The sequence below is a fragment of the Salvia hispanica genome, chromosome 2 (genome assembly GCF_023119035.1).
Source record: "Salvia hispanica cultivar TCC Black 2014 chromosome 2, UniMelb_Shisp_WGS_1.0, whole genome shotgun sequence".
Taxonomy (NCBI): domain Eukaryota; kingdom Viridiplantae; phylum Streptophyta; class Magnoliopsida; order Lamiales; family Lamiaceae; genus Salvia; species Salvia hispanica.
Genome location: NC_062966.1, coordinates 17,066,271 through 17,093,345, shown reverse-complemented (window position 1 = coordinate 17,093,345; position 27,075 = coordinate 17,066,271). Strand labels below are relative to the sequence as shown.

The 27,075-nt window shown below is 36.1% G+C and overlaps 3 protein-coding genes and 1 non-coding gene across 4 annotated transcripts; all 4 read left to right on the top strand.

Moving 5' to 3' along the window:
- The first annotated feature begins 284 nt into the window (after positions 1-284).
- On the top strand, positions 285-2,678 carry LOC125208023 (rRNA 2'-O-methyltransferase fibrillarin 2-like). Its single transcript, XM_048107566.1, has 7 exons — positions 285-434; positions 526-869; positions 967-1,062; positions 1,152-1,229; positions 1,319-1,495; positions 2,162-2,230; positions 2,305-2,678. Exons 1-7 carry the CDS (start codon positions 407-409, stop codon positions 2,479-2,481), a joined length of 969 nt encoding a protein of 322 aa, XP_047963523.1. The 5' UTR covers positions 285-406; the 3' UTR covers positions 2,482-2,678.
- LOC125208690 lies at positions 1,716-1,786 on the top strand. The gene has a single exon (XR_007174172.1). It is a non-coding gene; the product is annotated as a small nucleolar RNA snoR60 (small nucleolar RNA).
- Positions 2,679-8,494: 5,816 nt separating the features above from the next.
- LOC125206384 lies at positions 8,495-11,061 on the top strand. The gene is made up of 3 exons (XM_048105645.1): positions 8,495-8,734; positions 8,826-9,297; positions 10,745-11,061. Exons 1-3 carry the CDS (start codon positions 8,594-8,596, stop codon positions 11,059-11,061), a joined length of 930 nt encoding a protein of 309 aa, XP_047961602.1. The 5' UTR covers positions 8,495-8,593.
- Positions 11,062-24,349: 13,288 nt separating this feature from the next.
- LOC125203361 (scarecrow-like protein 8) lies at positions 24,350-26,244 on the top strand. The gene has a single exon (XM_048101687.1). The coding sequence runs from the start codon at positions 24,539-24,541 to the stop codon at positions 26,099-26,101; it is 1,563 nt and encodes a 520-aa protein (XP_047957644.1). The 5' UTR covers positions 24,350-24,538; the 3' UTR covers positions 26,102-26,244.
- Positions 26,245-27,075: the final 831 nt, after the last annotated feature.

Sequence of the window (27,075 nt, the reverse complement as noted above, 5' to 3'; positions counted from 1 at the left end):
ATGAACAATAGGAGTATCATTTATATATTGCATAACCAGTTCACGCAAAGACAAAGTAATCGTATACTTTAAAATAAACGTGACCCATTTTTATATATTATACAATAAAATATGTGGAATATTAAAGATATTAATTTATTTAAATATTCTCTATATTATATTAATACAAGTATTACTCCTAATTTGTAATGGTACCCGAATAAGAACTGTTGGGGCCATACTACAAAATAGCTAAACTAGGGGATGGCTGTGGAAATATATACAAACTCCCGAAAACCCTAAACCCTAGAATCACATTTTCCCTCATCTTTATAAATGGAATAAACATTCGGCATATCCCCATTCCCCGCCTGCTCCGATAAACCCTAATCCCGTTGCTTTCACACTAGTATTATTTCTAGCAGCCATGGTTGCAACAACACCCACCCGAGGAGGTTTGTTTCTATTATCCCACATTTTTTCGTATGCATTTACAGAACTTGTTGAATAATCAAATAATTTGAAATCAATTTGATCTTTTCGCAGGACGCGGAGGCTTTAGGGGCGGCCGTGGAGATGGCGGCGGCAGAAGCGGTGGACGAGGTGGATTTGGGAGAAGCGGAGGTAGAGGCGGTGGCGACTTCGGCGGTAGAAGTAGCGGAATGAAGCGAGGTGGTGGCAGGGGCGGCGGCAGAGGCGCCGGAGGTAGAGGTGGACGAGGCGGCAGAGGTGGAAGAGGAGGAGCGGGAATGAAAGGAGGAAGCAAGGTTGTGGTTGAGCCACACAGACACGACGGTGTTTTTATTGCTAAGGGGAAAGAAGATGCTCTCTGCACCAAAAATTTGGTGCCTGGTGAAGCCGTATACAACGAGAAGAGGGTTTCCGTTCAGGTATCCCGTTGATTTGATTGAAATGCTATTTTAACAATCCAATCGGATCCATTTGTTAATTTTTGTTTAATTTTTATGTATGTCGTATTTTTACCAGAACGAAGATGGAACCAAGGTTGAATACAGAGTATGGAATCCCTTCCGTTCCAAGTTGGCTGCTGCAATTCTCGGTGGAGTCGACAACATTTGGATTGTGAGTGTATTTAATGCTATTTTCACTTGCTTTTGTCAATTTTTGTAGTGTTCTTATTGTATATTCCACATGTTTTTGATTGGATATAGAAACCTGGTGCACGTGTTCTTTACCTTGGTGCTGCTTCCGGAACAACTGTTTCTCATGTTTCTGACCTTGTTGGCCCTGTGAGTAGCTTACTCTTTAACAGATGTGAACAGTTATATTTCTTTTATTTTGTTTGGAGTTTTAAAGTTTGTTATGTTTGTTATGGTAGGAGGGTGTGGTTTATGCTGTTGAGTTTTCTCACAGAAGTGGTAGAGATTTAGTTAACATGGCTAAGAAACGAACCAATGTTATCCCCATCATTGAGGATGCAAGGCATCCGGCTAAGTATAGAATGCTTGTTGGCATGGTTGATGTTATTTTCTCTGATGTTGCTCAGCCTGACCAGGTTTGCTTTCTTTTTTCTTATTCATTTCCCATTATGTATTGCATTTGTCTCGTGTTTAACCACCTATTGTATTAACCCTTTTTTTCTATATTCCTACTTCAGATTCATACCATATGTATAAGTTTACTTGTTTCTAAAGTTCACTTTTTTTTTTAAATCTTAGCGCCCTACTTTTTGGTTTCAGTTGTTTTCATTATTGTTATATCACATAAATTGATGTGAGCAAATGATGATTTACTCGGATTCCCCTTCAAGACCTCTTGGATGATGTAAAACCGAGATTCTGATGCACTTTTGTCTTTTTTCTTCCATGTGATTTTTTAAAAATTATTTTTCTGTTTTTAGTTTTTGGCTTGGTTGGAACAAGTCCAAACATGTATTTTTCCACTACTGGATATCTTGTTTCCGAGTTGTAAGCACTTTCTAGTAATTTGTAAGTTGCAAGCACTCTGCATAGAAATTGTGTTTATGTCAATAGGGTCTGATTGCTTCCGTGCGGGAGTGCTCCATGGATATTTATTGCCCCTTCAAAGGGAATGCATGTATTTGGCCTTCAGAGTGTATATAGTTAGAAATTTCGGACATCACTGCACACATGGACACTTTTTTTCTTGCACAGCATGTCTTACAACTTGAGGTCATTTGAGCTACCTTCATACATTACAGGCTAGAATTTTGGCTCTAAATGCATCCTATTTCCTAAAAGCTGGAGGCCATTTTGTCATATCTATCAAGGTTCGTATAATTGATTCCTTTTAGATCACTTAAGCCCCCCATTATTCCCAGTGTTCATCATTTACATTTTCCAGGCTAACTGCATAGATTCGACCGTCCCGGCTGAGGCCGTCTTTGCCCAAGAAGTAAAGAAATTACAGGCGGAACAATTCAAACCTGCTGAACAAGTTACTCTTGAACCATTTGAACGAGATCATGCTTGTGTGGTTGGAGCTTATCGCCTACCAAAGAAACAGAAGGCTGGAGCTTGATGGAATATCTAATTTTGTTGTATCCTAGTTTCAGTAGGCTTTTTAACACCTATCAAACTTGTTATGTTAGAGTGTACTTGGTTTGCTTAAATTTGGTCCTTGTGATCTTTGGTCAGTTTTGGTAGGAAATGGTTAAAATTCGGTTGTAGTAAATTTGATATTTTTGCAATCCTATTTTACTGGTACTCTTCTACGCCTATTGATTTTCAGGCTAAGCTTGGTTTTTCAGTTTAAGCTTTTAAATATTAAAACATCAAAAATATAATCTGAACAGTATAATTTTATCTTATTTGTCCTTTAATAGTACTCCTTTTGTTTTTTCATAGTTGAATCATTTTTTCATTTCAGAAAGTTTCTTCACAGTTGAGTCATTTCTATATGTAGTAATTTTCTTTTTCTCTTTCTTATTTTATTCTCTCTTACTTTATTCTCTCTGCTTTATTCACCTTATACTTTATTTTCTAACATTTTCCTTTCTCTTACTTTTTTATGTATTTATTTAACACATCTAATATTCTTTTCTAAAATTCCGTGCTGAAAAGTTTCGCCTCAACTATGGCGAAATGGAGGGAGTACTTAATTCGATCAGTATTTATTACCGTCTTTGATGTGGGCTTTAAACAACTATTCTTATGTTGGGCCTTGAACCTGAAAGACTTGTTCTAATTATGGTTTTGTTGAGAAAGACAGTTGTTCCATATTCCCATTAAAACCGAAACATTTTAGTTTGAGATTTTATATAGCATTGTTTTATAAGTTATTGAAGAGAAAATAAAGCAAAAAAGAAGAAAAAGTAGATAAATGTTGTTTTTCAATTTAGGTAAGCTTTCATTTTTAATAGAATAATCTAAAAAGAAAAACGTTTCATATTTAATGGGACTATCTGAAAAGGAAATTTTTTGGATTTTAATGAGACGTGGGGAAGTTTTGTATACATCTCCAAAAAATACATCCCATGTTTTTAATTTATGAAATTGTTAACTTTTTGTCAGATATCCAAGATCAATGACGGACCCAGGTGGGATCGATTGGGGTCGACCGACCCCACCGTGGTCCGACGAGTGCTGCCGGAAACTCCATTCTTTGACCTCCGAGATCCCGCGCAACTCGATCTTCGACCCCACGGAGCTCCGCCTTGATCCCAAGCGGCGGATCTCAACCACAATCCTTTGGCCTTTGCCATAAATAAAAGGGGAGATAGGGAATATAAGTGGGTAGAAGATGAGAGAGATGAAGACGGAGGGGGCAGACTGGCAGAGAGTTCAGACGTATTACGTATATTTTCAAGAAGAAGAAGACACATTTAATTCTTATTTTAATCAATAATTTTTTTGATCGAATGGGCTAAATGGGCCCACTATTAAAATTACTTTGTGTCCTAAAATGTGAGAGGAAAAGATAGATTTGTTCATTAAATTAACAATAATTTCATTTCATTTTATTTTATTTATTGATTTTTTTAATTATTGATAAACATCAAAGTGATTATAAAAAAAATTTCTATATAACTTTAAAAATAAAAATATTTTATTAGAAAATGTATTTAAATTATAAGTAATATAGTATTTTTTTAAATATTATACTGTATTTATTAATATTTTAGTAATATAGTCGATCCCACGAGTTTCAATTCCTGGATCCGTCGTTGTCCAAGATAATATTTACTACTTTATGGCTGATCTATATAATAATTTGATGCATCACCTGCCTAACGCAGTGAGTGGGAATGCATTCCAGTTTCTTGAAATATTCCTTGCAAAGTACTTTAACACAATTTTAGTTATCGAAAGAGAATATTACAATAAGAACTTTCTAACTGAATAATTTGTCACGCCATATGAATGTGTTGTAACATGTAAGCTAACTCTGAAAATTGTTAGTACTATTCTTATTGTTTCTAAAGCCTTATTGACATTGTTTACTTCAAATTTGGCTGCACTGCTTTTTCAGTATACATATGATCTTCAATTGACAAGTTAGTACATATTTTATTTCTGGAAAAATATAAGTAATAGTATTTTATAATATCATCGAATAATACCGGAATTTCTCCACCAGTTCTACCGGATTACCGGTTGACACGTGGTATGAGATGCAACAATCCAACGGTTGATAATTTGTTCAATTAGTGAAATCAATTCATCATTTGCTTCAAATTACATACGTTAAAGATGCTTATAATATCAATTTTTTTTACTTGCGTGATTTCATTGGTTTTGAAGATTTCATTTGTCTAACTAATTATAAGACTATTCACACACAATATGGTGTACACATAATACCTCATACGAGGTGGCATCATATAGGCACAATAGAATATAATGTATATATAAACGATGTTGAAAAATTTCATTTTGTCAATATGGATAAACTATCCTTCTATACTATAGTATATAAAAACTAGAATGGCCCATCAACTTTAGTCTAAATGTTAATGTTAAACCAATTTATAAAATGCTCGGCCGTGTTGTTGACTACATTTTGACGTTTATCAACAACCAATTTTTAAAAAAATAATAGCATTATCTCGCCTACAACAATTTTTCGGATTTATATACTTCAGGATGGGTGGGGTTGTTTGATGGCAATTTTTTTGTAAACTTATTCGTATTATATACACTATATAAGTGAATCATATTCATATGATTCATATATACCGCGTATAAATGAATATACAACCTAGCTACATAATATGATGAGCTAATTAATCGATATTGCTTATTCAATAGAAATGCAAGTTGAGCCCTTACATCGATTCAAATTGGATTGGCCGTGATCGTATTTGATCTAATACTCTTATATAGGAGTATTACACAATGAAAAATAGTGGTTGTACTATTTTTTTTTTCATTTTTGATTCATCCACCAAATTAATTACTACTTATATATAATAAAATTTTCTCTCTTGTAAGTTGAATCTCATTTTTTAATAAGAATATTTTAATTAATGTAAAATTTAAAAAAAGTTCCTACCAATATTGCACTCTATTATTCTATTTGTCCCATAATAGATGTAATACTAGGGTAATGACATCTTTTGTGATAAAAACTAAAAATGAAAGTGTAACATCTATTATGGAATGAAGGGAGGATAATATTTTTTAATTTAAAAAAAATAAATTCAGTCCTACTCTGATTTGTGTTCGCTTTGTTCTCGAGGCTTTGTCCCTCGACCTGTTTTGGACTTGCGGCTGACTTTTTCTTTTAGCAAATCTGTGTGGGATGCCCCCCATTACATTCCTCAGTTTAAAATTTTCTTTCATGTACAAATAAATTCAGTACCTATGACTAATGACCCTACTAACCATTGCTAAACTATATAATCTCACATAGCGTTGCTAGCATGCAGTATCTATTAGTTTGAATGTTATTGATTTACCTTTAAATTTCAAGTTAATTTCTCTGCATTAATATTTTCTAAGATAAATTTAATTATATTTTCGGGGTTCATTTCTCACACAAAAGTCATAATTGACTATAGGAAGATAACTTAATATTTATATCACACAAAAGTAGAACTAAAAATTCGATGGCTCAGATTTGTCTATTTTCAATTCCAAAATAAATACTGAGAATTCATGAAATTCAATAAATGGCAGTAAATCATTGCTTATATTAAAAAAATTCAATCTCGATTTATGAATTCGAATTAATGTGCTCAAATCGACTAAAGTTGACCTAATTTATGTATTTAGCAAATCAACTTGATTAATATTAATAAAGCTGGAATGTTAGATTAACCTCACTAATCTAAACCTAAATTAGGTAGAGCAAAAAGGTGTGGCGTGTGGCTTACAAATCAATACAGATTAATGGCAAGAAAACACTATTTACATTAGGTAATGACAGTGATTATATTAGGTGATAATTTGGAGGTTAGGATGTTTTGTGTGAGATGATTGGTCTATATAAAAGCTCAGTTTGGCAAGTAATATATAGTTAATTTTTTTTAAAAATATAGTTTAAGTTTGTATAGCATGCAATGCGCGCATGCCTTAAACCATAATCAGTCTTATACTTGGCTTGATTCATTTCATAATTTAGTAGTCCGTGTTATTATGCAATTTTAATATTAATATGTTTTTTACTAGCTAGGGAATTTCAATTTTAAGATGCTAGCTTGTAATATTAATATTAGAGTATACTATAATTTTCTATGGGTTTGTATGATTAAACTTTTACATGCTATTGTGCTTTCTCTTATTTCTAGTAGTGGTAGGAATTTCTTTATGTTTATTTTAACCTATTAGATATAACCAAATGCTATCTTATCAATCCGATGCGAAATTTCTCAAACTGAAGTTTTCAAGCCACTTCCTTAACCTATTTAATAATACGTACCGTGTTTTTTGTCTTCTTTAAATAATTGTTTCCATAAATAAATCATGTTGTAGGGGACCAAATTACAATCAGTGCTTTTACCTGGACCATTATTATTTAAGAGTCACCATGGACAAAGAACATAATATTAATTTAGGTGGAGACGAGTCAATTTCAAAAGAAAATTACAAGAACAATTTAGTTTTTATTTGTTATTCATGTACTTTAAAAAGGCTGCTATATTAACATCAAGCCAATATTTGACTTCCTAGGGAATTGAGAAGAAGCTGTGTTCAACGTTAAAAGGATAAAGAAAATGTTGTGCTAATTCATATTGACAAATTAAATAATGTCAAATAATAATACACCACTGCGCATTATTAGCTCTTGATGTACTAAAATAATATTCCGTCGATTTCAGGATAGCAAGAAATTTTATCGAAGTTTAGTTTATAGCTTTAGTTAGCTATCAAAATTATTTTCAACAGCTAGAATTTTCTTTTTTACTAGTTTAATTAATGCCTCTTAAGTAATTTTCTGGCGCATATTTGACTAGGATATATAGTAAACTTATTAGGTGGGTTTTTTTCAACATTATTACCCGCAACAATATCATTTTTACGTTAATTAATAAAAGTAGTATAGACTCTGGTCATCTATATCAAATAACAAATGACATTTCAATATGCATAAAAATAATAATAATTATGATTATAATACGATTAGGGGTTTGATTTGGTTCTTATCCAAAAGAGTATAGTTCTATTTTTGTCCTAAACATATGGCCGATTTATGATTTTGGTTCAGAACATTCATTTTTTAAAAAGTAAGTCCAAAACAAATGAAAAATGGTATCATTTGCATCCTTTTTTGACGGAACCGTCAATTAGTGAAAATTTGACTCGATTAGACTTAATCTGAGATTATTAGTTGGTTAATATTATGTTAATTATTTAGCTAAATAATTAATTTTTTTTTAATATTTTGAATATGAATAATCAAACTCCAATTTTCACTAAGTATAGACTTGGAACTTCAAACGTCATTCTCTCTCTCTACTTTCTTCTCGCTCGTCACTCTCTAAGAAGAACCCTAGTTCTGATTAGACGTCACCAAACCGAACCGGCCTGGAACCGTCACCGGCGGTTCGAAACCGGATAGGAGTCGGCGGTTTAGGCGGGCCGGTTCAGGTTTGCGGAAAATCAAGAACCGTAACCGCCGGTTCGCTGGAAACCGGCGGTTCCAAACCGCCGGTTAGGCGGTTTCGGCAGCTTTTTCAGGCGGCAGGTGGTGGCAGCGTAGGGTTGCAGGCGTAGGGTGGCAGAACGGACAGGAAACCGGCGGTTTGGTCGGGAACCGGCCAGAAACCGCCGGTTCCGGCAGCTTTTCAGGCGGTCTAGGCGTAGGGTTGCAGCGTAGGGTGGCAGAACGGGCAGAAACCGGCGGTTTCGTGTCAGAAACCGGCCAGAAACCGGCGGTTCAGGCGGTAAACCGGCCGGTTTCAAATTTTCGAAATTCAATTTATTTATTTATTTATTAAATCTGATTTTTTCTCCTATAAATACCCCCTCTCCCCTTCATTTCTACTCACCCCATTCTTGTGTTAACAAGGAATTCTCTTCTCAATCTCACAATTTCTCTCATCTCTATCTCCATTCTCTTTAATTGCTCAAGTTGTTTACTATATTTGTGCAAATTGTTCTTATAATTTACTTCAATTGTCTATCATAATCATCCGGTCATCCCTCACTACTCTTGTTATACTCTCTCTTTATTTTTCAATTTGCAAAAAATGTCTTCATCTCGTCGTGGTGGTGATCGGGGCAAGGGAATTGCCCAAGACCAAGATCAAAGTGGTCGTCGGAAATCAAGGCGCCCTAGTCGTCGTGAGGTTATGGATGAGGTTTCCCGACAAACCGCTATGCGTTTGCAAGTAAGTTGTTCGAATATTAATTTTACAAATTCTTGTTTTTGGTACTATACATTATTTATACCGTTTATAACTTTATATATAATATTTGTAGGCCGAAGAAGATCATAGGGCTGCCATGGTACTTAGCAACATGAGCGGCGGCGAAGGTTACGAGTCTTATCACTCTTATGGTAACGTGAATTTATCATCCGACGACGACGGTGGTAATGGTGGAGGATCTGCACAATATCCTCCGACGAGCGCCGGACAAGTTGGTGAAAATGATGAAGCGGTTCCTCCTCCTGAAACTCAAACCGAGCGGGGTAAGGCTAATAAGAAGGCTTTGAAATCGGATATTTTTGTTAAACATTATAAAAAAGTCCCGGTACTAGATGCAACCACTCAAAAAGAGACCAATGAATTTGTCGCATATTGTAACTATTGCGATAAATCCTACCCCTTTTTTGCCGGTGGGGGCTATGGTACTCTCCATCGTCATTTAAAGGCAAAGCATCCGATCGAATATGGGACCGCCAAATCCCAAACCCAACTAAACTTCTCGTCCGGTGCGTCTGAAACAACAGGTACGCCTCTTTTTAAATATGATCATAAAGTCACTCAAGATGCTATGGTTAGATGGGCTGCAATGAAGCATTTGCCTTTCAATTTTTTTGATGACAAAAAATATGAAGTTACTATGCAAACCGCTTTTAATGTCGGTGCTAAAAGAATACCCGCAACTTCACATCAAAGATCTAACAACAGACAATTTTTTGAGAAGCAAAAAGAAGTAACACGTTTTTTGTCCACCTTGGGTCACAAAGTAAACATTTGCTCTGATGTGTGGACTGATGCTTTTCAAAGAAATTCTTATATGGGCATTACATGTCATTTTTTGGACAATTTCCTACGCCACACACCGCACCCGCAATTGCTGCTTTAATTATTCAAGTTTTGGATGAATATAGATTGTGCAATAAGGTCTTTTCTATTGGTTTTGATAATGCAACCGCTAACACTGCAAGTATTGCCGACTTAATTGCGGCTTGTGCCCCGGTTATAAATGGTAAGTACTTTCATCAAAGATGCATTTGTCATATTTTAAATTTATGTGTACAAGATGCTCTTTCTTTGTGGCAAAAACATGTTGATCCTATTAGAACTGCCGTAAATTTGATCCATTGGAAGCCTCACATTGGTAAGGCTTGGAAGAAATATTGTCATCAAAAGAAGATCAGGTACACAAATTTTACAATTGATGTGTCTACTAGATGGAACTCCACATATGATTGTTTGAACTCTACTTTGGAGCATATAGATTATTTGATTGATTTTTTTAGGACTTATCCCGTTCCTGATTTATATTTATCGCATGCATGTTGGGAGCAAAGTATGAGTTTGTTTAAATTGTTCAAAGGTTTCAAAAATGCGACTGTTGAGTTATCGGGTGTTTATTATTGCACATCTGTTCGTGTTTTAGAGCATTGCATGTATATATCACTTGGTTTTAAGACGGCTATGAAAAATTCCATTACAAATCCTGAGTTGATGTGTGTTTTATATTATATGATTGACAAATGGCTTAAGTATTTCAGTGAGATTCCAACGGTGTTTTTGATTGCAAAGGTTTTGGATCCGAAATGGAAATTAGTCGGTACCTTGAAGATTTTAGAATTTTATTACAACAATTTGAGTTCTATTGATCTTCAACCACTTCGGGATTTGCAATCCGAAGTCAATGAGGACAACAACATACATTTGTCCGAAACATTCCAAATAAACCTCCCCAATCTCTCCGTCATCAAACATGCATTTGAGTTTGAGTTGCGAACTCTCTTTGCCGAATACGAAGCCAAGTACAACAGTACCCACCAAGTGAGACAACGACCCACCCCTCATCAACAACACAGTTTTGGGTTCTTTCAAGTTGATGACCCCGACGCACAATCCCAATTGGCCGACCTATACGGTCGGCAAGGACGGTAAGTGAGTTAGATTTATATTTTGACTCACGCTTTTCTTTGAATGAAGATGAAGGTCCCGTTCCCAACCAAATCGACGTCCTCGATTGGTGGGGAACACATGAGAAAGATTTTCCCATCCTTGCATCAATGGCCAAGGAGATTTTTTCAATTCCGGCTTCCACTGTCGCCGTCGAGTCCGCTTTTAGTGTTGGAGGCAACGTCTTGGACGATAGAAGAAGTAGACTATCCGGCCAAAATATGGAAGCCACCATGTTACTTGACGATTGGTGTTCGGCTGACATTAGAGACCAAGAGCTAGATTGGAACACCCAAGTACAAACCGACCAAGACTACTACCCCGACGAAGAAGAAGAACAACAATGAGGTGGAGTGGGAGGTCTACCGCCGATTGCCGAATAGGTAAGTAAGGTAAGAGAACTACGTGGACTTTGATTCCTTAATGCAATTGAGCATTAAGGATACACAGGCAATGATGGTGCTGGCAGCGGAAGCGCAGGCATATATAAATCAATCACATAATAATCAGATCTATTTAGCAGATTATTTAGACAAAATCTATTCGCGTAATTATCACATGTATCATGCTCATAACTTGAATAAATCATGCTTTAAGAATATTGAAACCTAAAACATGTTTTTCTACGGAGTAGATAAATACCTAATTAATTCTCCAAAGAATTGAAGATGGCTAGCTTCTTCTCCACGTGATGCTTTGAGTACTAAACCACAAATCTTCTCTCTGGTTCCCGAACTGTATCCCAATATCAGTGTGGGCTGATCTTACTAGAATACTAGGACTTAAATAAAGAAGACAGAAGAAATCCTTTTCGGAATAGGAGAGGAATTCGAAAATCTCCTCAGCTGGGGAAGGGATTTTCGAAAATTACAATGATGAGAAATTGTGTTTTCTGTCTCCTTTATTCTCATATTTATATTAAGTTCCTTTTGGGCCCAGACAGGGATCTATGGAAGGTTTTGGATATGGGCTCATCCAATTTACTTTTTACTAATTAAATTGAACCCACAATTTAATATAAGTTATAATTGGAATATTACGAGCAGCCACTACAGAAGTAATATTGAACTCTCCCCATCCAAATCCGAAATTACAAGTAATCCGGGTTTCCGTTTAACTTTCATTTCCCGTGCTTAAGATTAAAATGTCCATTAATTAATTAATGTCTGCTATTGACTTAATTAATTAACTTCTTATTAATTCCAAGAGTGAACTTAGCATGAAACGCTTATTTATTATTCATAGAGTAATCACACTCCAACTAGCTAGGTTCCGAATAATAAAACCTTGTTTCGCGCTCCTCTTGAGGACATTATCAAACGAGACTCAGCTCGCGCACGATTCAATATAATAGCAATCCTAGCACCGCTAGATATCGATCACCACTACCCAACATATCAGGATAATTGGGTTACGAAAAACCCGCACCATTTGATAAGTCAAAGCAGTGCATAATCAATACCGTATGCTCAATGCTAACCTATATTGATTAAGAAATAAATATTTATCAAGATCTCGCCTTTCAGTAGATAGCCTAAGGCAAGTCTTGCTGTTAGATCCGTTCAGTGCTATACCACACCAATGTCATCTTATTTCAGTAAGGCTTAGAAATATGCGGACTGACATTGCAACCTTTCTCGATGGATAGTCAAATTCCATCTAGGTTGTGAAATTCATCTTTTTCTTTGTTTAGAACTGACCGTATTACCTTAAAGTGGACGACGCCCACAACCGGTCTACTAAAACAAAGACTTAGACTTTGTTAAGTTAACATATACATTTAAACATGCATTAACATCCATTAAATGTAAAACATAACAACATTATGACAAAAAATAATCTGTTTTATTTATTGGAAAATAAAATAAGAGTTTTACAGTATTCAATCACTCGAAACGTGATTTCTAATATACAAACTCTAACAGGCAACCCAACTTAAATTTTAAATTTAAGTTGGGCTCAAGTCCTTTTCCTTTATTTCTTTTTTTTCAATTGTTTCAACTTTAAAATATACAAATACAATTATATAATTGTATTTGTATATACTCTAATCGATGAAGAAGACTTCTCTATAAGACTAAATCCGGGAGACTTTTGACAATTCTACTATGATTGTTGATGGTTAAATTAAACTCAACAATTAAGGTTGAATTGCTAAAGGTATCCTCAATTTAGTTATGTAGAAACATCTCCTTCGCCGACTAAGAGTATATATATAATATATTATACTATCTATTTGCATTTATAATTTATTGTTTTTTACTTCAAGATTTTTTATTTAAATTGTTATACAAGCTAACAAGCATGTATTATGTTACGTATTAAGTCTTTTGACTCTTTTGTAATTTCAATTTTCAAAATTTGTATTTGTAATATCAACATATCGTTCAAATTTGTATAATTGTATGATTGTAATTTGTAATCATTGTATCAATAAAATTCCAATTGTCCAACTCCAATGTCGACTTCTACTCTATTTGTCAATTGTCATTTTCGTTATATTTATTTATTCGATAGTAATTAGTAAGTAGAACACTACAACTACAAGATGTAATTTGTAATTAGCACTATAAATGAATAAATGAATAAATTTTAAAAAAAAACGAACTTGAACCGGCGAACCGGCCCGGAACCGGACCGGAACCGTCTGAAAATCGCTGGTCTTGAACCTAATATGGACCCTGAATGAACCGGTTCATGAACCGTGGTGACGTCTAGTTCTGATTCCGATCAAAGCCGGCCGATTCCGACCGATTGACTGTTTGCCATGAGTTGGAAGTCACCGTACCCATACGGCCGTGCCATCGAAGGTCTCGACGACGTGAAAAAATCATATGCAAGGAAGTGGAAGAAGGCTGAAACGAGCGATTCACGTCTGCTTGACACCGAACAAGGACCGTCGGCTGTGTCGGGATTTGTAGGTTCTAACCCTAGCTCTGACGCGGATGTCCATTCTTCTCCGAAAATGAACCCTACGTCTTCAGTCGGTGAAGGTGGCTAGAAGTGCAGTGCGTGCTGTGTGATATGTGTCACTCGATCTAATAGGTCCAGAGGATTCGACTAGGCTTTGGAGGCTAAAAGATCATGAAACTATCAGAAGGGGGTCGTTAGATGCACTCTATTTCCTCAAAAACCTCAACCCACTATATTACAACTTAGCACATGGAAGTAAAGGATCGATCCCACGAGGACGAAGGTGTTACGAAACTGCATTTGGGGGTGTTTTGGGAAAGTGGGGTTGGCTGCTGCCATGCAATTTTGTGGGTCGAGAACTTAAAACTACTGGGTCTGAAAGATAAGAAAAACTTTACTCTACCTACTGGGTCTAAGAAATGAGAACGTACGAAACTTGCATGACTTAGAGAAATGAGATATTTTAAAGTTCTAAAACAACTGGAGTAAACTTAACTTGACAGAGTTTTCTAATTTGGACAGACAAGCATAAAGCAAAAAGTAAAGACAAGTTTCCTTAAACTACCAGAGTCTGGAAAAGCATGCAGAAAACTAAAAAGACAAAGCAGATCGTACTGATAGGGTCTAGGGGACAATGCAGAAAAGTAAAGTACATGCTTTGAAAAGTAAAGGACATGCAGAAAAGTACTGACATGAAGCAGATCTGGTTCTAGCTACCAACAACTTCATCTTCTTCGGGAATCGAACGAGAATAGCAGATAAAACAGAGTATTTAACACCATGAAAACAGAGCAAACTTCAGATCTAACTTAAAACGAGAAATTTAAGCCTAAGCTAACAGATCTATGCTACTGGACCTAAAGGATGCAGAGACAAAAAGTGAACAGCCATAATCATGAACAACGTAAACAGCAAACACCAAATACGCGAAACTCCAACTCAAATACACCACGATTCAACAATTCCAGACATCTCCATACGCAAATCCCCAACCTCCAACAACAAACCAACAGATCTCAGCTCCAAACATCCTACAATCAACAATAACGAAAGCTAAAAGCAAGAAATTGACATACTTGGATTTTACATGGTTTTAGAGGGTGGTTTTGTATGAATTTGAGCATATTTCGTCTATTATTAGGCGTGTTTATATCTACTTCTCTATTATGTTGGTATGTTAACCATTTTATTAAGAATGTGTAGAAAAAGGTACAAAATATGTGGATGTGCAGCAGCCTTGGTTTGAGACAATATTTACTAGATATTTTGAAGTCTAATCAGCCCCTAATGTATATCAATCTCTTCGTCTTCGAAAGATCTTAGCGTGGGTATCTCGCACGCCTCAACCGGAGTTCGGTAGAAGAAGTTATGGCCGTTATACTAACACTGCGCTGTCCAGAAAATGTCACCTGACCGGGTGAATTATTACCCTATAATTCCACCCGGCCGGGTGGCGTAATTAAGCCTGCGAGACTCCAGAGAGTACCGAAGAATTCCCATCCGGCCGGGTCCGTCATTTTTGGCGTTTTTTTAGAGCTGAAACGCAATTTTTTGAAGAAGAAATAAGAAGGAAGAATTAGGTCAATTCTAGGCATTCTCTACAAGCGACAAAACACATCTCTCTCTTGGTGAAGAATTCTTGGAAGAAGATTGAAGATTCAAGCTTCAATTCTTCCGCCAATTGCAATTCGGATCATGATTTCCATTGTTTTGCTTAGTTTCTTTTTGTTTTCTACCATGAACATGAGTAACTAAACTTTTCATGTAGAATTCTTGGTGAAGATGCATTGATTCATAGTTTTAATCCAATTGACTTCGTTTTTATCTTGCTCTTGCAATTGTTTGAATTATTCTTGTGCTTTTTCCTAACAATTGCTTGATCACCAATTGGGAGTGTAGGGTTTCTTAGAATAATCGGGAGATGAAATATTTAACCTTGAAAGAAGAATAATTCACACCTTAATTCAATAAAACTCAGGAGAGTTGAGGTTTTGAGTGGAATCTTTAATCTAATTGAACTATTAGGAGTTAGGTCTAAGAATTAGAAGGGGACTTCAATTATTACACCTAATCTACGGATTTCTCACCTCGGGAGGGGGTTTAATCTATATTTGTGATTGATTCAACAATTCTGGAGACTTTAAATGGTAAATCGGTTTCAATTGGGTTAGGCTATGAGTTGTGCATCAGATCCTAGAATTTTGCATATTTCTCTATCATTCTCTACAACTTGCTTAATTGTTTTCTTGTTTAAGTGCTTATTTTAATCTCTGTTTTTATATGCTTTTAGTAGTTGTTAGTTTAAAACCAAAATTCTCGATCGTCTGGATAGTAGTTGAAATTTGTTTGTGGTACTTAGGCTTACACTAAATTGTCTCTGTGGGATACGATATACTCTTGCTTGCTGTTTGCTACGATAACCCCGTACACTTGCGGGTATTATTTGGGTAAAATAAAGTTGAGTCAGAAATAAACATCAACTCAGCGATATGCAACAGAAACCAACATAAACTTCCATAATAAAGAGAAATAGGTTCGAATCCAGTGGATCAAAGTCAGAAACTAAAGTTGCGAAACTTAAAAACCAACAAATACTAAACGAAAGCAAGTAATTATTGTTTCTTCGCCTTCACAAGGCGGTGTTACACAGCAGCAAAATAACGATGATGAGAACCACGGTGGCCAGAATCCTCCATCTCCAAGCGCACAGTAAACGAAATGAGAAATTTTTGAAGTGTGGAACTAAGGAATGGAATGAGAGCTTAAGCTAAAGTGCGAGTAGAAGTGGCTATCTTGTTCTTCAAGGTTGAGCTCTTTATATATGTGAGGCTCTGATCCCTAGGGTATCCCTCTGGTGATTTGACGCTCTTGCCCTTGAGTAAGACTCTTTAAAATAATCTGCTCTCGCTCCATTCTGCTCCTGTCGCCAACTTTTGATTTTCCCAGGTCCGAACGACGACTTCTGATTTTTACTTCAATTCCATCTCTTTTACATCTGCCAGGTCAGGTAACAGCAACTCCTAGGTCCGGCAGATTTACTACGCACCTGAACTCATAAACACACATTAGCGCCCCAAATGCACAGAATTTTAACCCTAAACCAATGCATGAAACGAGCCTTATCAGTCGGTGACTGTCGAGCTTCTCCAGAAAGCGACCCCGATTTTGAGAGGACGAAGAAGGCCCGATATCCCCGTCATTTTTACCAAAAGCCGCCGCTCCATCTACTTCATCCCCGCGAAGAAGAAACCACCCAGCAAGGAGAAGGGTGTTTGATGTTGGCATTTCACTTTAAAAAACGTGTCATATTGTGTAACAAATACAATGAATATTTGTTGTTGATGGTTTTTGGGTGTTGATGGTGTTAAGATTGATACATTGCCTTATGACAATATTTTTTTGTGGATGTACTGTGGTTGTTTTTTAGCGTGTATCAGGTGTAAATGACTTATGACAATAGGACTCTGTTGTTTTTGATGCAGTACCTTATGCTTATGTCTTTTTGATCGTTTAAATGTTCAGGACCAATTCGCAGTAAAAAGTTGAATATGAAGGACCACTTTGCATTGTATTTTGTTGTCCATTTATTGGTTCAATTTGATGTCAATAAATTGGCATAGTCAACGAAGAAACAATCACATACGAAGAAAAAATCTCATAACGTATGGAACCAACATCACTTACAAAATTTTGTACCTGTAACTCTGCAATTGGTGTGCGTAAATGTTCGGGACCAAATGGAAGTAAAAAATTTATATGAAGGACTACTTTGTCTTATATTTTAGGATTGTCCAATTAGGGCTTTCTGCCGATTTTTATAAGAAGATTATGAACGATTCACTTCAAAATTCAAATACGAACAACAGTGTTACAACAACAACAAATTCAAATTACCTATCTACTTTAAAATTCAAATACGATTCACAAACACTACATCAAATTACTTGAATATACACATAAGTGTTGCAACAACAACAAAACAAAGAACAAAGCTCAAAACATTCACTAATTTCTAGATTTTTTTCTTAATTTCGGTCAAATTCAAAGCCAACTCCTCAAAAGGCCCGAGCTTCGACATCACGATTGAGGATGACGAAGAAGAGGCCCGAGCTTCGACATCATGATTTGGCTCGCACCACTTGAAGAAAGTGCATTTCTTCCTCTCACTACGAAGTAAAGCTTCTCTCTCGACGGTTTGCCATGTCCGGTGACAATACGGAGCGCCGCCGTTTTCTTACAATAGCAGAAAGCATAGCTAAATCGGAAGTCTCCGAAGTCACGAACGCGGTCGCGGTCGCGGTTGCTGTCGACGTCGACGGAGTTCCGGCCACACGTCGAACGGCCCATGTTCGAAAGTGTTTGGTTGTTGCAGAGATGGAGAAAAAGAATTAGGGTTCTTAGGGTTCTTAGGGAGGAAGAAGAAGAATGAGCGGGAGAAAAGGGGGGGAATAATTTGAATGAAATGAGTGTTGGATTTTGTGTTTAATATTAGAGTATTTTCACTATTTTCATTTAGGATTTAAAAATGTAAAAGCCAAAAAAAAAACTACAGTAATTAAAAAAACTAATCGGGGTCAAATTTTTGCTAATTGACGGTTGACTATCAAGAATTGACGATTCTGTCAAAAAAGGATGCAAACGATACCATTTTTCATTTGTTTTGAACTTACTTTTTGAAAAGTGAATGTTATGGACCAAAATCATAAATCGACTATATGTAAAGGACCAAAAGAGAATTATACTCAATCCAAAAAATAAATTATAGTAGTACTGCGTACTACTGTAATTTTTCTAAATAATTAAAATCAAACTACACAAAATAATTGTGGTTTGGACTGCTTTGTTTTGTGGCTTTACTAAAATTATGAACCTCCCTAGCAATTACCATGTTGTGCTAGTATGCTGCACGATACCTTGAGAAACTTTATAAAAATGTGATAATCATTGTATGTGAACGTATAATTGCATGGTTGTGATTCAAGGTATCTCAAATAACAATACTGTATAATGGAGGAATACTTGGTCTAAGTCGACACAAAAACTCCTTTTTATATAAAGAGACGCCTACAATTTGAGTGTTTCGACTTGTCATTTTTTTGTCTTTGTTTTATTCAATCCGACCGCACACGTAATTGCACATATATAAACACATTCGCTGTGTTTCACAGTTGATAATATATGCAAATTAATGTCAACAAAGACACTGTAGATAATGGTTTTATGATAATGATATTTCATTATTGGATTTGAGATTTGGAAAATCACAATTTACCGTTTAGTGGGCTGTAAATTTTAATTTCACAAGTCGTAAAAGAGAAAATTAAACATCATGAACGAGAAAATAAAAAGCTTAGCAAAAAGGAGCAATTATGCGTTACTCAACTAACCTTATTCCAAAATTGATCAGTCATTTTCTCCAAAGAAGAAGGTCATTGAGTGATTATGTACATTGGATTATAATATATTAAAATGATGGTGGGATTAGATACAAATTCCAAAATTGGAATGAAAAATTGTTAGATGTTGACCGTGCTTTAATTTGTCACTTACTGACATTTGAAGAATGAAAAATTAGATAATTAAGGGTCCATTGTCTTTTTTGCTTCTTAATTAATTTTTTTCGGCGTAAAGAGATGAGAGAAAAATTCTTTAAAAGAGGATTGATTCTGGAAGTTGATTTGTGTTCCATCATTTGTTATTCTAAGACCCAAGAATCTTGACTTGTATTCAAATGAAAAGTGCATATAAAATCATATTGCTGGTAATTAATTCCATGTGACTGGTTTTGTTTCAATTAATTATCAGAAAGAGAAAAAAAAATATTCAAAGAATGGGCTATTTTTTTTACAATTTAAAAATACTCAAAACTAGAAATTGACTTGCAAAGACGATCACTCGAGACCGCAGTGCAACACGAAAACAACATCAAAGGTACACTTAATTAAAACCAATAGGGAGACTAACACACAACAACATCACTCAATAACTTTCAAATGTATCGATCTTGCAACACACAACATATCCAAAGACGTTCATGCTTAATTATAAAGTCACTATTTAGTCAAATTTTCGATTCCCATAAATTCATATTCGAAAGATAATCAGAGTACCAAAGTTTGTGAGAATATATTCAAAAATATATTGTAAACCATCAGCTAAAATATTGCTCTCTCCGTCGCGCTTTAGGAGTCCTGGTTGAGTCGGACACATATTTTAAGAAAGTGTTTGAGTGTGTAATAAATAAATATTGTAGTGGATGTTGAGACCTACTTTTTAATTGAGTGTGTAATAAATAAATGTTGTAGTAGATGTTGAGATCCACTTTTAACACCTTTTTACTTACTTTGTAGGAATTTTTTATTAGTTTATCCCAAGCGAGACTCCTAAAGTGGGACGTCCGAAATTGATCAACCGGGACTTCTAAAGCGGGACGGAGGGGGTAGTAATTTTCAATTACTACTAAATTACTAATAGCTCAAATGCTCGTATAACTATAATTTGAAGCTAAATTAGAGCCTCAATTACGAAAGCATATGAAATAATCGAATACCTGGATTTGCACATTGCTGAAAACTAAGATTCAAGTTTCAATTTTCAGCAAATAAGACTCTTCCTTAACTTCTTGGTCATTGATCAATCCATTACACGAGAACTAAAATTTCCGGTCCCACTTATTTACGTAATTAAATAAATCGAGTGCATAAAAGAATATGATTTTCTAGAAATTTTTAAAAAAATAATTACAACAGCTGAAATGATTAAATAAATTTCTCATTAATTACGTTACTAATTAATAATTATACATCTTCACCACGTAATCACAACTCAACATATTATTATTATTATTATTATTATTATTATTATTATTATTATTATTATTATTATTATTATTATTATTTAAATTATTATTATTATTATTATTAAAATTATTATTTAAATTATTATTTAAATTATTATATATGATAATGATTAGCATTAAAGTAAAAGTCAATTTTGGTTCTAAACATATGTCCAAAATATAAATTTGGTCCAAAACATTCAATTTTTAAAAAACGGGACTATATCAAATGAAAATGTCGCCGAAGTAGTCATTTTATTTACGGTTCCGTCAAAAAACTAACAGTCAATGCTAATTGCACAGTGGCATGACCGTTAGTTTTTTGACAGAACCGTAAAAAAAGGATCACTTCGACAAAGATTTCATTTGGTATGGACCTATTTTTTAAAAAGTAATTGTTTTGGATTAAATTCGTATTTTAGTCACATGTTTAGGACCAAAATTAACATTTATACTTATTATTATCATTTTGAAAACTTCTTAAAATCAACGATTTTTCAAAAAAAGTCTCATTTTTTAAAATTAAAAATTTTGTGCTTCTAGCGTGGTCTTAAAATATCCCACCATATTAAATTTTATAAACAATGAGCTATTTCATGTTGTCATGTCCCACTATAAAATGACATTAGTTAACAGAACGCAACATTGATCCATATAGCGTATTTTATCTCTATACATCATATAATTATAAAAAAAAAACATTTAACTTTGTGAAGTTTTTAAACAAAAGTTGAAGACATTATGAAAAATACTGAAAAATAGAGATTTTGAATAAAAAAATAAAAGTTAGGATTTTCTTCAATATATAAATATATAAAATTTGGACACAACAAAATATCCAAATCATTAACAATCTTCGTTTAAAGTCCAAAGAAATACCGCACCACTTACCTTTAATAATACTCCTACGATTGATTTGAACATAAATTTCATAGCGTTAACAACAAGGAAATTCCGTTAGAAACTTATAACTGCGGAGAAAGCAACGAAAAAACTTTAAAAACAAAATACTCCTACAACTTTTTGCAAGTATTATTATTCATGGTTATTAGAAGGCCTTAAGTGTCATGTTATAAATGGTATATGCCCTTATATCTAAAAATTCACTCACCTTCTCCTTCCTTGGATGGAGCTACAGACGCTCTACATGAGGCCCCAGTCCCACCTTAAAAAAGTTCATTTATATTTTATACTCTCTCCGTCCCATAAAAGATGTCACACTTGTAAAACGGAACTAGATTTTAGAAGGTTTTGTTTTGTGTGTTAAATAGAGAGAGAAAATATAATTTTTATATTCATGTGAGAGAGAACTTTTTCCAAAAAGGAAAATATGACATCTTTTGTGGGATAAACTAAAAAGAAAAGTGTGACATCTTTTGCGGGACGGATAGAGTACTATTTTGATCATTATTTTTAAAAAAATTCTGAAATACTCTTATAGTAAGTATATTTTTGCCCTACTTATATATAATTTCCGGCTCAGTCACTATGACTTTCCTCGAAGTCATCACTAACCAACCAGTCCTTAGATGATCTCATACCTTAATTCTTTCATTCCCTTGAACTATTTTGACCCAACACCTCTTTGATTCCAAAAGCACCCCGAACCCAAATGTCAGACCTAGGCTAAACAAGATAAGATAGTGTAAAATTAACACATAATGTGACACAATTTTAAAAACAAATAAAATAAAATAGAATCAAATAAATCTATTTCCCTTAGGTGCGGCCGTGCGGGTGTCTCGTCCCCCACCCCTTGCAAAGTGTTTCCCCACCAACCCCCTCATTGGGACGACGAGCTAGCCAACCACTCTGGTGTGCAGGCCTAAGTCAGATGTGTCCAGTCATATTTCAAATGCCATTTTTGGTCGGATAATATTTTTGTATTAAAAGATTATGTTATACTCCATCAATTTATATAGGTTAGGTTAGTTTATAGGAAACGGTTAAATGTGGATACAACTAACATTTTGATTCAAATATAATATGACGAATTAAAAATTTATTTGAAAATTAGTAAATTTATACAACTAACATTTCATCCAAGATAAATTTGATAAGAAAATATTCATGATATAGTGAATAAATTAATTAAATCTACATCAAACTACATCCTTTAATTATTAAGTACGATTAAGAAAGGCATTAAAAAATGTGCACATCCTCACCAGATTTATCACACCTTAAATCCTGGGCGTAAAGAATTGGACAGTTATTGGTTTAATTGGGTCAATTCTTGTGTTTACTTTCCACTAATTAATTGTTGGGGGCCTCACAATTAAGGTGGGGTCCGCACTATTCATGTCAATTTAGGAAGAATTGAAATCTTGCAAAATAGGTAAGATTTGGGTGTGCATTGAAAAATGCACTAAGAAATTGACTAGGTTTTATACATTTGCCCTACCTTTTCACTTTTTCACCTTTCCACATTTCCACTTGAAGGGATAAATTTGTCAATCCATAATTCTACTAAGTCAAAGTCTTTATTTTATAATATTTGGATCAATTCTTGGGTCAATTCTAGTAATACTAAACAATGGGAACATAATTATATATGTGGTCAATTATGGCTCAAATCTTGATGGGCCGAATGAGTAGAAATGAAAGCACTCCTATTACATTGATTGAAGAGATGCGAGTGTCTCTCAATCGTGTACAGTAGCCACTGCAGCCTAAGAGCCGCACCCATGGCTCGAGCTATCAACAATTTCTGTTCACAAGAGTTGCAAACCTTTGTCCAAGAATTGCTGCTAAAGTTCATGAATTTTGAGTACTTCATCTTTTAAACTGATGTAGTACATAAAAATGCGACCTACTCACCCTCGGTTCGAGTCGTCGACATTTTCATTCACAAAGGTCAAAGAGGGGGGTAAGAGCATTCACTATAGGTGGACACTTTTTGGTGGACAACTTTTTTTATTGTCCATACCCACTTTTTAGTTGTCCGCGGCCACAAAAAAAAGTTTCCGTAGCACTAGTGGACACTTTTGTTAGCCACATTTCACTTTATTTTTATTCTTTGTATATTTTAATTCAATTAGACTTAAAATTATCAAACTAAAAATAATTAGAAAACGGGATTATAATAAAATTAAAAAGTGCGATGAGACCAAATATTCGTTGTATTCATGGATACCGGAAAATTATTCAACGGAGATTTTATAATAAAAAAAAACATATAAAAACACCGCCAGTGGAGTGAAAAACAAATTGGTGGGGTATTTAAATAAGCCAAAAAAAGAATTAGAAATTCGAAATTAAAAAAAAATAAAAAAAATAAACAAAAACGACACCGCCACGGCAGTTTCACCGCGCAATAGATAGGCGCGGCCACCGCCGCGCTTCTCTCTCCTGCGCCTCGTCCTCGCCGCTTTCGGGGCGAATGCCCGTCCGCCCCAACAAAATCGTCCGCCTCCGGGGCGGACGCTTCCCTCGCAATAGGCCGCCGCTAAGCCGCGATGGGGGCGGCCGGCGCGCCGCCCCTATAGTGGATGCTCTAAGCTTTCAATCAAGCTTTGCCGCTCGCCGTATTAGCCGGTTCTTGGGTAAAATTCATTACTATTTTATTTTTATAATTTAGATATAAAAAACTTGGAATATGGATGGAATAGTTGAACCAATAGTAGAATACGGAGTAGTAGTAGTATTTTAAAAAGAAAGCCCAATTATAGTCGAAGGATTGAACACAAGAAAATTTGTCCAATACATTTTCAACCGCCGCGTGAATTGTGTGTGGGCTCAGCGGCCATCTCATCCGATGATTCCCACCGTCGAAAGATTCTCAAAAGATCCAATGAATTTCCAATCCAACGGCTGAGATGAGAGACACGTAAAACTCAGTCCTAACTCCTAAAGCAACAATTTTTCAAACTTAGAAATAAACGACTCACATAATTCATTCACAACCCAATATTTCTTCTCCTTCTCATATTCATAGAATATTAGAATCACATTCCTCTCAAAATCTGCAACAACTTCCTCTGTCTCTGGTAATGACAAAAAAAAAAAGCCGACATTTGCTCAATTCTTAACCCTCTCCCTGCTTGAATCCAACCAATTTAAAGGCCAGAAGAATGTCTTCCGGGTTTCCAGGCGGCTTTACCAATCAGCAGCAGCAATTTCCGTTCCGATCGCCGCTAGCCGAAATCCTTCACGACCCTGCTTCCCAGATCCGGAAGAGATCACTAGCAGAATTTCAGCAACAGCAAGGCTTGGAGTTGTATCTACGAAACGTCAAGCTAAGGCCGAATTTCCCGCATGCAAATCCTCTTTCCCCCATCTTTCCGCTAGATTTCCCTACTGAGGTTTTGGGGCATGAAACTCACAAGAAGAAGATGATGAATCATCGGCTGCAGGAGCTGGAGAAGGAGCTTCTAGGAGACCAAGTGGACGGAGATGAGGTATCCGTCGTCACCCACAGCGACTGGTCGGAGACCATCCACAATCTAATCGCCCCTACCAAAATCCCCATTTCTCCGTCTCCGACTTCTTCTTCCTCCTCGTGCTCATCCACGTCAGCGTCTCCTCCGATCCTGACCACCAAACACTCTCTGATAGACGCCGCCGCAGCTATCTCAGAAGGAAATTTGGCCGCCGCAACCGAAATTATCACACGCCTCCAGCAGCTCGCTAACCCCAAGGGTACCTCGGAACAGAGGCTCACATCTTTCATGGTTTCGGCTCTAAAATCGCGCGTGAACCCCACCGGGACGTCGGAGCTCTACAGCAAAGACCACAAATTATCAACGCAAATGCTGTATGAGGTGTCGCCGTGTTTCAAGCTCAGTTTCATGGCCGCTAATCTCGCCATCATCTACGCAACCTCAGAGCAGGGGTTTCAGAGGATTCACGTTGTGGATTTCGAGATCGGCGAGGGTGGACAGTACATGCATTTCCTCCACGCGCTGGCGGCGAATCAATCCGGCGCCGCCGCCTTGAAAATCACCGCCTTCTCGGATAACACCTCCGGCGCCGACGAAAAGCTGAAGATCGTCGGCGAGAGACTGCACACGTTGGCCTACAAAATCGGCGTCCGGTTCGATTTCACAGTGAAGAAATTGATCGTCAGCGATTTGAACCGAATTAAATTGGGAATCGAGCCCGGCGAAGCCCTAGCCGTGAACTTGGCGTTCAAGCTACACAATCTACCTGACGAGAGCGTGACGACGGAGAATTTGAGGGACGAGCTGCTCCGCCTCGTGAAAGGTCTGTCTCCGGACGTAACGACGGTGGTGGAGCAGGAGATGAACGCCAACACGGCGCCGCTGACCGTGCGCGTGAGGGAGGCCTGCGAGCTCTACGGCGCGCTGCTTGACTCGCTCGACGCGACCGTGTCGCGGGGCAACCCGGACCGAGTCAGGATCGAGGAGGCGGTGGGTCGGAAAATCGTGAACTCGGTGTCGTGCGAGGGGAGGGAGCGGGTGGAGAGGTGCGAGGTGTTCGGCAAGTGGCGGGCTAGGATGAGTATGGCCGGGTTTGAATCGGTGCCGATGAGTCAACCCGTCGCGGACTCGCTGCGGGCGAGGCTGAACTTGGGGACACGTGGCAACCCGGGATTCACCGTGACCGAACAATCCGGCGGCATCTGCTTTGGGTGGATGGGACGGACCCTCACTGTCGCATCTGCTTGGCGTTGATTTACAAAAAAATTAAGTGTGAATTTAATTTCGATTACTTTTTTATTTTCAATTGTTGAATTAGCGTTTTGTATTACTAGGAGTCTTAATTTTGCGTAAATGATGCCCAGGAAATTAATAAAAGATTCACTAATTATTTGATCTTTCTTGAATTTCGTTACCCGCTAATTTCATAATTAACACTTATATTTATACGTGGTGTTGTTATATAAAATAATACAAAAATATAATTTAAAATTAAGTTATATTTAAATTGATAGGGGTTGGATAATCGATATGATCAGTTATAATATGATTATCATATAGGATTGAATCTTATAAATCCAATACAATATATATTTAATATTAAAATACACTCTTGTAAAAAAAAAGCCCAATAGTAGGAGTAGTGGTATTATAAAAGAGTGGATAAAAATCTAACAATGAGATGTTAGGCGAATATTCTACAAAGCTTTACCAAACGTTTGTTTGGAGACATTTTTGGGTAAGTTTCTCCAATTAAATTGGTCAAAAATGATTCCGAATAGATTTTAAAATATACTCCTAGTACTGTATTAGTCAATATTTTACATATATTCCATTTAGATCATTTTATTTACTATGGAACGGATGGAGTATTAGTTATATTCCTTAGTTAGTTATATTATTTATATTTTCGTATCTCAATTTCCTTTAGTTTGAATACTTGAACTTTAATTAATCGCGTCGAGCATATCTATATGCAATGGAGGCACTCGCCAATTTGCTAATACAATGTAGCAAGGCCGGATTTCGCCTTATTTCTAGCACAAAGGTGCTCGAAAATGAACTTTTGCTTGCAACTGTCCTCACAAGTTTGCGACGAACGTCAAAGCTAGCACACATGGTGCTCGAAGTGTGCTAGCAAAATGAGCTGTTGTAAGCACAATTGCAAGCTTTTTGCTTGCACGAGGACGAGGGTGCTAGCAAATGATCGCAATTTTTGTAGTGAAATA

What these genes read in the sequence shown, in the direction of transcription:
- LOC125208023 (XM_048107566.1), top strand. Translation starts at nt 407, where the DNA reads ATGGTTGCAACAACACCCACCCGAGGAG. An exon ending in AGAAGAGGGTTTCCGTTCAG is followed by an intron (nt 870 to 966) that starts GTATCCCGTTGA and finishes TATTTTTACCAG; the next exon opens with AACGAAGATGGAACCAAGGT. An exon ending in GAGTCGACAACATTTGGATT is followed by an intron (nt 1,063 to 1,151) that starts GTGAGTGTATTT and finishes GATTGGATATAG; the next exon opens with AAACCTGGTGCACGTGTTCT.
- LOC125206384 (XM_048105645.1), top strand. Translation starts at nt 8,594, where the DNA reads ATGTCTTCATCTCGTCGTGGTGGTGATCGGGGCAAGGGAATTGCCCAA. An exon ending in AAACCGCTATGCGTTTGCAA is followed by an intron (nt 8,735 to 8,825) that starts GTAAGTTGTTCG and finishes TAATATTTGTAG; the next exon opens with GCCGAAGAAGATCATAGGGC. An exon ending in CGGTGCGTCTGAAACAACAG is followed by an intron (nt 9,298 to 10,744) that starts GTACGCCTCTTT and finishes CTTTGAATGAAG; the next exon opens with ATGAAGGTCCCGTTCCCAAC.
- LOC125203361 (XM_048101687.1), top strand. Translation starts at nt 24,539, where the DNA reads ATGTCTTCCGGGTTTCCAGGCGGCTTTACCAATCAGCAGCAGCAATTT.